Consider the following 12700-nt stretch of genomic DNA (forward strand, 5'->3'; position numbering starts at 1 on the left):
GCTAGCATAAAAGGTTTTGTTTTACTGCTCCTGAAAAAAACAGAGATTTAATGAGGAACAGAACAAACGTGTGAGGCATAAATTCACAAGTGATGGTGGCTAGGAACTTTAGGCTCTTTTTACCTGCGCCTAAGGTACAGGGTTTGACCTGTGTACCTCTAGCCACCAGATGTATCCTGATGGGGGCATTTACATACACACACACACACACACACACACACACACACACACACACACACCCCTACACCTGAAGACAGTACCTTAGCTCTGTGAAGGCAGCAGTTAATCCGCTGAATGTCTACCCGAACGGCCATTATCCTCCGAGGCTGCAGTAAAGAACTCAACTCTGCAATGAAGAAATCCACGACTGCAAAACTAAATCAGAAATCTGGGATTGCAAAACTAAATAAGAAATCTGGACTGCAGTTAAAAGAAAAATCCCCAGCTCTATCAGTTCAAACAGGTGCGCAAAACTGTTCAAACAGGCGTGTGGTCATTACGCATGTGATGACGAGTTGGGATGGTTGCAAGTGCTGCAAAAGTGGGGGGCGGTCCTCCCCCCTTGCTCTATGGTTCATGGCCCATGCTCCAAATAATTTTTCTTCAGGTGGATAGCAAATGCTGGAGGTGTGATAGGGAAGAAAGAGGTAATTGGGAACATAAAGAGCTATAGTATACTATATATATATATAGGGAGTATAATGAGTTGGCAGATTTTAAAAATTCCCTGCAGACTACTCTTATCAGAAATACTGGGTGAGCAGTTGGTATAATTAAGGAAATTTTTTTTTTTTTGGCAGTGATGCAGAATCGGAATTGCCTACACATAGTAAGGCCTTGCTGAGTTTCATTATGGTGGCTGCTAAAAAGCAGTTTCTGGAAATGAAAATCAAAGTCTAACCAACTGTAGTAAAAGTAGTGAATATAGTAACATAGATAAAACAACTGGAAATTAGATCTTTGGAAAAAGGTAGGAGCAAATTACATAGAAAAAAAAGGGAATTGTGGGAAAACTACATGAAGAGGAGGAATGTGGTTTAAAAGAAGGCAGAATTTGAATCAGCTATTTAATGTTTGACTGACAGTGACTGGATAGATTATAAGTGATGTATAGTGTTTGCAACTAAAATTATGTCCATATGGTTTGTTTTCATTTGTATAAATGTATGACTGCCTATGTCATAAGTTGTAATTTAATAAAGATGTTTCTTGTTTAAAAAACAATGAGAGACAAAGATTTAAGCAGAAAAGCATGGTAATTTATGGTATCATAAGGGGCAGTAGCCTATGGTATTTAATGTACCTTTTGGTTTTTGATTGAAGATCGTTGAAGAAAAATAAACATTGTTTACAGCAACACTCATGCAGACAAAATACTTTGAAAAGAAGACAGGAAGTAAAACACTGTGAGCAGTACGAAAATCTGAGGAAGGCTCCTAGCCATAGTGACTGTATGTGAGTGGCTGTCACATTTTCCATGGTTCCACAGAACACTGTCAGGAGACCAGAATAGAGCTAGAGCACCATAGTTGATGAAAATCCTGACTGAGAAAGAAGAGCTCTTTAAGGTGGGTAAACCCAAATGTTATGATTTGTTGTTACAGTGACTTTCCCTAAAGATAATCAGTTTGTGCTGTTCTACATACATAGGAAAGAAATAATGGGTTCACGGAGTGATTTTGGAACAAATTAGGATAAGGTATACTAGGGATTGTCTAGGGAGCAAAATGCACTAAAAAGGTGCTAGAACATAAATCTTTTATTTTTTGAGCAAAAAAAAATGTCTGAGTGATCTTTGAAAGGAGGATCCAGTATCTTTGGTGTACATTGTGTTTAAATATGGCATAAAGTGTAATTATGCTTGCTTTCTGTATGTTGGTATATTGCTAAAGTAGCTTGAGATTTCAAGATAATGTCCATGGTGTTATAGTTGCACTGCCAAAATGAAGTCTCAGGATACTTGCAGAATTAATAAAGGTTGTAATGCCAGTAGTTGCTTAAAATTCCAGAACCTTGGCCAGCATAAAGGACTGGATTTGCTGCTGATGGGTCAGATAATTAAGACATTTTTACTGCCAGGCCCAAATATGCATATATATATATATATATATATATATATATATATATATATACTCTTATCAGTCTTGTGTGGTATCCTGGACATAGAATGATTTGGATGGAAATACAGTTTTTGAGAAGCTGCAACACTAGTATGGCTTAGGGAACCAAATAGAATTGTTACAAAATTATGGCTGGTTCCTATGAGCTGTACGACATTGTAAAATGTCTTTGTAGCTGTAGCCTAAAATGCTGGCTTTGTAAAAGAAATGCTTTGGAAAATTCTCAAAACAGTCTAAGGAAGGAGTAATGCCTTAAATATATATTCTGTTTTTAAAATGTGGTTACTCTTTTCTTTGTATTTATTGCCTCACTTATTTTAAAAAATCTTTCATTTACTGAGTGAGTTTCAGGAATATTGGATGCTGAGAGTAGTCTTAAGGACTGTCAGCTTTGATTCTCAAGATATGGGTGAGACTACTGGCAAAGCTGTTTTAGCAGGAGGAGGAAATTGTGTCAGCTGTATGGAAGAACTATATAATAATATCTAGAGACATGGTACAGGACTGATTGTTCCAAAGGAGAAGAGCAAAGTGGCTTAGGAGATTAATGCCTCTCTTTCAAGAAGACATTATTCTGTCCTGTTTCTCTGCATGAGACATTTTTCCCGATAGCATGTATTACTTACTATAGGAATGAATTCAGTTTTTATTTTATGACTGGGATAAATAATAACCTAATTTCTGCTGTCAGAATTGGAACTGCTATTGGTTCAAACATTTCAGTCAAGACCAGTGTTGGTAGGATTAAAGAAGGTACGACTGACCTATATGACAATGATGTAAATGGAGCTGATGTTGTCTCTAGTAATGTGGCCTGTACAGAAAGCTTACATGATACAGACTGGGCCAATACTGATATCTTCTATAATGATGTAAATGGAACTGATGTCTCTAGAGATGTGGCCTGTACAGAAAGCTTACATGATACTGACTGTACCGATATTGATATCTTCTACAATGATGTACATGGAACTGATGTTGTCTCTAGGGATGTGGGCTATACAGAAAGCTAACACAATACAGACTGGGCTGATACTGATATCTTCTACAACTTCTGAAATGCTGTAACAGCCTTCTTCTGGGGCTTTCATGGGTTCCTGGATTAATACTAGGCTAACTGTCCTTAAGGACCATTTTAAGCCTAGCTAATTACTTCATGTGAGACTCAAACCCTGCATCATGGGTCTGTAAGATAAACACCTTAACCAACCTCCCAACCTCAGAGAACAGCTCCATCCTCTGGAACAGACTACATATCTTTGTCAAACAGAGCTCCTCATTAACACTATTCAAGAAAAATCTTGATGATTGGATGGGTAATAGGAAATTCACCCCGGGATCACTTCTGTGGTTCTACTTGACAGGGGCACAAGAAAATAATTTTCTTTGGTGACGAAAGCCAGGGTACCTTTTTGGCTAGGCTTGTATAGGCCCCACGGCTGATAGCCTAGTACCTACCTATGAACCTATGATGATTTTGTACCATATGAGAAAGTATTATTCTGCTAGATAAGTTCTGTAATGAGCTCAGAGCTGAAGGAAGCAGTTGCCTTAAGCTTAAGATGTCAAGGGCTGTGATCCTCTGTGCTGGCATTCAGAAACTGAGTGCCAATACTGCATTTGCCAAAGTGTTTCAACTCTCCATTTGTGGTATAGTGCAGTACCGACATTCAGAAATGAATGCTAGTAAATATTTAGTGATGTTGCTGTATTTAGCTAATTGTTAAATTTGTACTACGCAGTTTGCTACAGTTTAAAGAAGAGAAAGGACTTTTTGTTGCTCATTAAAGTTGGGGGCTTGGGCTAATGGACCTGTTTAGGAGAAGAGCACTACATCAGTGAACAGACCTTTTTTTCCTCCACATCTTAGAGTTGTAGACTGTAGAGAATGGACATGGCTTGCTGTGACAGTTAGGAGTGTCAGAACGGGGGAATGAATGGATGTTTTTTTTTTTTTTTGCACTTTTTAAAATTGAGGGGTGGAAATCAAACTAAGGTACTTGGCTTGCTCAGAAAACAGCACTATATGCTACATGAGCCAGTTACGGCATTGAATGAGATCAACAGCCTGCATACTCTCTAATGATAACACTGTTCTAGTGAAGGTTACCAAGATAAGGCCTGTTTTGTTAGATGATTATCCCAATCTAGACAGTGAAATATCTCTTCTTCAAGAAGGATTTTTTCCACCTGAAATATATCTGAAAGCAAAGTGGAGCACCTATCACTGGGCAGTAATTCCTTAGGGAAATATTTATGGTCCAGTGCAGGATAGGAAAGTGCAATGCTTTATTCCTTCTGTATTTTTTGTATCTAGCTGTGTCTTTGCCTTCATGAATTAAACTTGAAAGTCTTTCTTTTATCTGCATCTAGTAGTAGTATGAAATTTTAATATGTCACAAACTAATGTACCATGCTGTTCTCCTAGGCAATATAAACAGGAAAGATTTATACCCTTAGGATGAGGATTAATCTGTCTCTCACAAGCATATTTATTTAGGGCTTGATTATATGTAGTTTGGAATGTTTTCTTACTCCTGTATCTAGTAGTATTACAACCGGATAACATAAGTCATATGCTAAGGTGCCATGCTGTTCCTTGAAGAAGTAGAAACAGGAAAGAGGGCTTGTTTATCACCTGTACATTTGTTATATATGTTTTGTTTTCTGTTGTATTAAATGCTTGTCAGTGCTCTGTATGCATTCCTGCTGGGCTGTAGCTGAAAGAGATTCAGCTTAATCAATGCACCATCCTGGTTAAAAAAATAAATAGAATAAATAAAGATGAAGTACACCCAGTTTAAATAATTATTCATAACTGTACTAATTGTCAAAAGTTGTAGGATTGCCTCCACCATAAATCATAGCTGAAGATGCCACCTACCATATTAGCAAAGAAGAAATAAAATAAAATCAGTTGAGGTGAGAGACTTGTCTCCTTTCTTCATCTGTTTTCTTTTTCCATATTTTTGAAAAAAGATGTTATCCCCACAGAAAAAAAATGGAAGAAACAGAATGAAAAATGCAGCCAAGCCGCACTGTAAAAATAATAAAAATTAATTACAGAATAGGAAACTATAACAATACAATAATTAAGACAAATTAGTACTTATCTCTTATATAAGTAACTTGATAAATCACCTACATTTCTAAATAGAGAAAATTATGTTAAATAACGAACAAACATTTTCAAGTGTTGATGGGGCAGAAGCAACCAGCGTTCCATTAGAAGCCCTGCCAGGGAGGTGGAGGAGTGAAGGGGCTTGGTCTTCTTACCTCTCCCACGGTGAGGAAGGGGTCTGTGTGCACTTGTGGTGGTAACTCCCTGGGGGAGACCTGGGAGATCATTTCTCATGCCTCTAGGTGAGGGGCAGGACTGCTTGGTGAGAGCCCCCTTGTGGAAGTGAGGCGATGTCTTCTTGCATCAGCCTGTTGCAGGCCCCAACAGGCATGGCTGGGTCAAAAAACAAAACAAACAAAAAAACTCAAATCAATCCAGATGGCTGCCTAAATAAGGGCTCTTCTTGGTCAACCCTTGCCATAGTGATGGGATACTAATGGGACAGTTGGCCAGGTGGAAGTTGATGATCAACAGACAATGGAGAGAAAAAACAGTTTGCATACGTTCTTTGAAGAACTTATTTGGACACCTGCCTTCTTGGTGGTGGCCCTCCTGAGTGCTATCCTAAAAGCTTACTTACCATTTAGGGACTGCGACTGACTCAGGTGGCAGGGGGTTAAGGAATAAATGAAAAGTTCTCTGAACTACAAGTTTTTTAAGATGGAAGAAGTCCTTATGTAGGATCTTGATGCACAGATGATGCTGTTAAAGTTAAACATATAACTACTCATTGAATCTATATTTGTCAGGCTTTGTTTCATTAAACAGTCACTGAGTAAAAACAGTTTGATCAAAATTATAATCATTTGACAATAAAAACTATATAGTTCAAATCTGGGTTTTATGCAGATTGTTTTAGCCCCTGCTATCTCAGTAGAGGACTGTTTTTCGAAGCCTTTCTTTTTCTGTACTATAGCTTCAGTGTTATTGTCACTGAATAAAGGGGCAAGGAGATGGTCTGAAAATTCTTTGCATAGGTCAACAACTTAGTAAAAATAACTAAAAAAAACAGCACCAATAGTATACACGTAAAACAGTAAAATGCATAGTAAGAGTAAAGTACTCAAACATGTATAGCTGCATAGTCACAAGCACTCTTCTCAGTAATCATTAAAACTGTACCACATAGCTTTACACAGTCACAAGCATTGTTCACAGTAACCACTAATACTGTGCCACATAACTTTACATAGCCACAAGCACTCTTCACAGTAACCTCTAATGTACCTCATAGCTTTATGCAGTCACAAGCACTCTTCACAGTAATCACTAATACTGTACCACATAGCTTTACATAGCCACAAGTAATGTTCACAGTAACCACTAATACTGTACCACATAGCTTTATGCAGTCACATGCACTCTTCACAGTAATCTCTAATATTGTACCACATAGCTTTACTCAGTCACAAGCACTTTTCGCAGTAATCACTAATACTGTACCACGTAGCTTTACATAGCCACAAGCACTCTTCACAGTAATCTCTCATATTGTACCACATAGCTTATGCAGTCGCAAGCACTCTTCGCGGTAATTACTAATACTGTACCAAATAGCTTTACACAGTCAGAAGCACTGTTCACAGCAACCACTAATACTGTACCAAATAACTTTACATAGCAAAAAGCACTCTTCGTAGTAACCTCTAATACTGTACCACATAGCTTTACACAGTCACAAATACTCTTTGCAATAATCATTAATACTGTACCACATAGCTTTACACAGTCACAAGTACTGTTCACAGTAACCACTAATACTGTACCACATAGCTTTACATAGCCACAAGCACTCTTCACAGTAACCTCTAATGTACCACATAGCTTTATGCAGTCACAGGCACTCTGTGCAGTAACCACTAATACTGTAAGACAAGGATATTTAAGAACACCACTGAAATGTGTAAACCAATGAACTAATAAATATTTTTAAACTGCATTCAGAGTTGAGACTAAAAGAGGAAAATGCATTAAACTTTAAAATAAATATGCTTTCTTCATAGTGCAGAGAGTGGTTAGTTGAATGCTCCCACTTCTGCATGTCAGTGCAGCTTTTTCTAAAACAGCTGCTATAATTCAGCAGGCTGGACACCAGTTTTCACAGCAGAATCAGTAGCTAGTCCTGTTGCTACTCATCTTGCTGTGAAGCATAATGTAACTAAAATATTTATTACTGGATTGGTTTATGTGATTTAGTGAATTTAATTGCATTTTAATAACTTGCTTGTCTAATTAATGTATGATGGTGTTTTTGTTTGTTTGTGCTATGACTTGTGAAGCTTCAACTCAGCAAAGAACCAAATCACCATGTACAATTCACTGGAAATTGAACCCAATGAAAAAATAAAATATCATCTTGCAAAATAAATCCCCCACATTCCCCATGTGGGAGACAAACTTTCCAACCTTCTACATCTCCAGGTGAGGGGACAAGGTCCTCACACTGTCCAAACTTAATAACTTCATCTGTGCACCAATATAAAGATAAAGGAAGTGTAAAAGGAATCACTACTAGTGCACACTTAAAAACTGCATTTTCCTATGGAAAACAGGAGTCTATATCACTACATCGAACCTTCACTTCAATAAATGGCATTTCATTGGAAATGCTGTTCATCGAATTCCCCTCATGTGGGGGCTGTGCCACCCACACCCCCATTAATTATTTATATGCCAACTCCAAGATCGCAGTACAGTGGGGAAAGGGCAAATTTCACAGTCCTCACTGTACTTCAGTCTCAGTATGAACAGTTCAGTGAACGGCATGTTTGATGTAATTGCACTGAAAATGCTGTTCACCGAACTGATTTTTTGATGAACTGATAAGGACCTGGAAAACAGTGATCAGGGAGTTAACATAGATGATTTGAGCTTATGGGAAGATCTAACCCTGTCCATTTTGCACTCTGCAAGGTATATGGAAACATTTTTGGCTTATTAATTGGATGTATGAATTATTCTGTTTTACCCTCCATGAAAAGTTTAAATGTCAAGACACTGGGAATAAATACGAAGTTAAACTGTTGGAAACCATGTTGTTTATTTTAAAGTTTCATGTCCTTGGTGGTTTTGAGAAAAGCAAAAAAGGAACTTGCATAATTTGAAGTTCTATTTACATTCTTCCCATAAATATAATATGCATCTGCACCGTCAGAAAAAAACATATTAAATCTCTATCAAAATTTAATTTTTTTTAATTGAATATATGATGCCAAGACACTAATAATCATATGTCTTCATACACAAAGTATTGTAGGAAAAATACAAATGTGAGAAAAGAAGATGGATAAAGTGACTATACAACACCAAGGGGTAAACTATGTTATGCTTTATACTTTCTGGAGCACTTTCCCATGCTTCAAATTCATGACTTTACGTTTGTAAGGCAACACATATGACTCCATGCAGTGTAAGATGTCAATGATATCCATCCCTTGGACCCTCTGTATCCCATTCCTTCACTAATATGTCTTCAAGACAAAGGAGAAGAGCAGAAGTCTAAAAGAAATTCTAGAGATTTAGCTCATTAAGTGGACACCTGAGCCACCATTCAGGATTTGATTCCCTCACATTCAATTTGTCTACTGTGTGACCTTGAACAAGCCATCCATTGGGTAGTTGGGAAATAGCATTAGGCTCTTCAATGACCTCCTGGACTGCTCGCCTAGCAAAAAGCTGTGAACCTATGAACCTATCATTAAGACAGTCATCCAGGACTGTTTTATTAGCGTGACTTAGACTAGCCACCCGCCAGTGCAAACATTGGTTCTAGATGATTTGGTCACATTGAATAATGATGTGACACCCCAACCTCATGTAAAATGGGAAAAGGGGAGTTGATGGCAGCAACAACAACTTAAGGATAGAAGAAGGTTGTTTGACTTTTCCAGGGTCATACATTTCACAGGTGGAGATTGTATGACACCAAATCTGCTAGATATTCCAACATTATGCAAAGTTTACTACTCAGTTGTCTTTTAAATTAAGCATGAAAGATGGAGCAGGCTTCACAGCCATGGCTATAGATAGACATTTCAGCAAAATTCATACTGAAGCAAATCTACCAGAGTATGATCTGCTTATTTCAAAAATGTAAAAAAAAAAATGTAGTAAGTGATATGCCCTAAGTGCTTTGCCACTCAAATATACATACATACATACAATTACACCTCTTCAAAATTATTATAATCACCTTTAATGTTTTCTACCTGTGATAAAGAGTATCCCCTCTACATGTTTCAGTTACAGAAAAAGCATGCTGACCTGGTAGGGTAGCGGTTGCACCCATCACCCTTGAGCAAAGTACAGTAACTCTAAATACTCTTCTCCACAGCCACAAAATATTTAATTACTTCATTTATTTATTTATTCATTCATTTTCCTGTATACTAGCTTTATCATATTCAAAGCTACATGGGAGCCATAGCCAATCCTGGCAGTCAGAAGGCACAAAGCAAATAGCCAGTCCTGGATGTGACCATAGTTTATTGCAGGACACACACACAATTTATTTAAATATACAGAGAACGTTTTCAAGAATGCTTTTATGGCATAGTATACTATCTTTTAATAAAAATGCCATTTGTCAGCTAAGTGAGGTTTTAGCACTAAGCAACTGCATTGACTTCTAGATCTAGATTTAACCAATATAATCTGGTATTTTATAATAATAGCACCAGTGGCCAGCTAAATTCAGCTTCACTGGGCCTAAAGTTTACTCATTAAATGGAAAACAGTGATGCACAAGAAGTTTCCAGATAGTGTAAAGATGTTAAAGCTACTTCTAATGGAACATAAGTTGTACCCCCAGTAAACAGACATTTGTGAATTAAGTGTTGCTTTTAGTACGTACAGTAGCTTTTTGAAGGTAGTCATTGCTGATTAAGACAACTACTTCTTTTTAAAGTGTTTTACAGGCCAAGTGTGGACAGAAACTTAGCTTTTTCTTCAGTAATGCCACCTTTTCAAATGCCCAAAGTAAAACTTTTTACAGAAACATGAGATTTTACTGAGAAACCATATCTGTAATTGAAGTAAAGGAAACCATATCTGTAATTGAAGTAAAGGAATTAATTTTATTTCCAAAATTAAAGCTGAATGTTGACAAATGTAAGGGTTGTTTCTTTTGTTAAATATTATATGAAGGTGTTTCAGTTACCGAAAAGTTTGACAATATTTCTTGCCATAAAATCAGTCTGACATTTTTCTTTCTTTTTCACATGTCCCAAATAGGGGGGTATTTTATGTAACCCCTTGTGCGCACAAAGTGTTTTTCTTGTGCAGAGCTTCACTGGCTGTTTCATGTATTGCCTTCTACTCATTTATATTATTAGTAATGTAAATTATTGCATGTTTTATCATTTTAAAGTAGATCTGTTTTTCTTGTGTGGAGAGCATTATGGGAAAGCTGTGAGGAATGGCATTAAAGTGATATCACTCTTTGGTCCTATGCCCACATGTTAACCCACAGGGAAGCGGCAGCTATTCTAATCATATGCAACAATAAATTCCTCATCACTAGGGAAAAATTAACTCAAACCTGTCAGCTTTGAGATGAGATCAATCTACAAATACAAGAAGAGAAGAACGCAAACAATTTACATGCAACCTGTAAATGCTGGTAAAGTTTACTCATCACTCATTAACAAGTCATTATTTAAGGAAATGCATTTAAGCGTTGGCGTAATACTAGTCCCTGTGACAGATTGTCAAGCTATCATGAAGACTGCAGACTCCTTTTGGGAAAAAAAATGTCATGACAGCAACTGTTCTTAAAAGCTACGTCAGTGAATCATTTTATACCAAAGCTACTGCAGCTGTTCAAATAGTTCATCCTCAGACATGACTTGGCAGAGCTTAACTACGTAATTCACTTACTTTGTGCTTGTGCCTGTGTGTGTGCATGAGTGTGTGTGTGTGTGTGTGTGTGTGTGTGTGTGTGTGTGTGTGTGTGTGTGTGTGTATACGTAATGAGAGTGTGACAGTAGAAGTGTACACTTCATATGTTTAAATGACAATGTCCAAGTCATTCAGCCAGGATTTTAACCATGTCTTAAACAAAAACATAATAAAATGTCCACAGTTTCATTATAATCAAAGCTACTTTATAACAAACAAAAGCAAAACATTTGTCTTGGTCATACCTCTCAACCTGTCAGAGCAAGAAATCTGGACAAAGACATAAATAAAAGTGGGACAAAGGTCCAAAAATAGGGAGAATTTTTAAATATTGCCCGTACAAACTTAGAAAGTTGATAGAATAAGAAGTTTTGCATTAGCATGCATTTTCTGAAGGGTATGAAGTCTGAAACTCAAATGTCTGCCATTATTTTCTAACTTCAGTTTTTAACGGTTGCCACAAATTTGCCAGAAAACCACAATTTTATGAAAAACGGACCAAAACTCTGAGGCAAAAAATCTGTACAGTTGAGAGGTATGGCCTTGGTTGGTTTATGAAAGCTAAGGAAACAGTATGTATAAATCAAAGAAAATAAAATTACAAATAGACTCTGAAATAAAACCATTGAAAGAGCATTTACTGCATGGGGTAGTTATTTTTTGACCAGTACTGAATTCTTAGCAATTGTGCAAAGTCTAGAATATGGACTTCAACTATCATTTTAAGCTGCTGTCAAACATCTTGTAACTAAGTTTCTCTGCTGTTGAAGCTTGTTAGACTGACACTTGGTTCTTATATAGATATCCATATTTAGCTCTGTTGTCGCTGGAGGTGGAGCACAGAAAGACAACAAAGAAGCAGCTATTTTTAAAAAAAATATTATTTAGGTATTTGGCAAACTACTTCAAGACCCTAATTATAATTATTAGAAGTCTTTTTCCAACAGTGTTTTCAGTATATGCACTCCCAAAAGGCCGTTTCATAGTATCCATGTTAAACAGGTTCTTAAAAATTCACTTCCAAATTAAACATACCTAATAACATCTCACTTTTTGCAGATCCCATTTCAACCTCCATGGCTGAGAGTTCAATGTTACTGTCTCCCATTTTCCTGTTTCTCTTATCTGAAGCCCTGCTCCAGTCTGTTTAAAAAGCTGTCGGCACTGTCGGTGGAGGGCTGACTGCTCCAGCCTTGGTCACTTGACAAGATTTGATGTTGCTTACAACACATGCATAGAATTCTTCCAGTGGTCTGTGCAGCAGAGTGAAAGCAATGTTAAATTCCAGTTAGATCTCAACACTTTCAGAAGACAGTCTATAACTGTAGTCTAAAACTCTATCTTCAAATAATGTTTCTACATAGCAACCACAGTAAATTGTTTCTTGCTTAGAAAATAACATTGTATATCACTTCAGTTTTGCATCATTACTTTTGCTACAAATGCAAGTAATAAAAAAATACTGTCTGTGGACCGATGCTTAGTTCAGATTTCATTGTCATTTGTACGACATTGTATTTTGTTTCTCAGTAGCTCAAACATTCACCATTGACAGAGCATT

General features: G+C 37.0%; 1 protein-coding gene across 1 annotated transcript in view; it reads right to left on the reverse strand.

Annotated features, from left to right (window-relative positions):
• The window catches only part of LOC122789963 (UAP56-interacting factor-like), a 340611-nt gene extending 328248 nt beyond the window's left edge, over window positions 1-12363 (reverse strand). The window contains exon 1 of the mRNA XM_044057460.1: window positions 12175-12363. Within this exon, the coding sequence (XP_043913395.1) occupies window positions 12175-12247 (73 nt within the window). The 5' untranslated portion in view covers window positions 12248-12363. The remainder of the gene's footprint in view (window positions 1-12174) is intronic.
• Window positions 12364-12700: the final 337 nt, after the last annotated feature.

Source organism: Protopterus annectens, chromosome 15.part0, assembly GCF_019279795.1.
Source record: "Protopterus annectens isolate FY-2018-M chromosome 15.part0, PAN1.0, whole genome shotgun sequence".
NCBI lineage: Eukaryota > Metazoa > Chordata > Ceratodontiformes > Protopteridae > Protopterus > Protopterus annectens.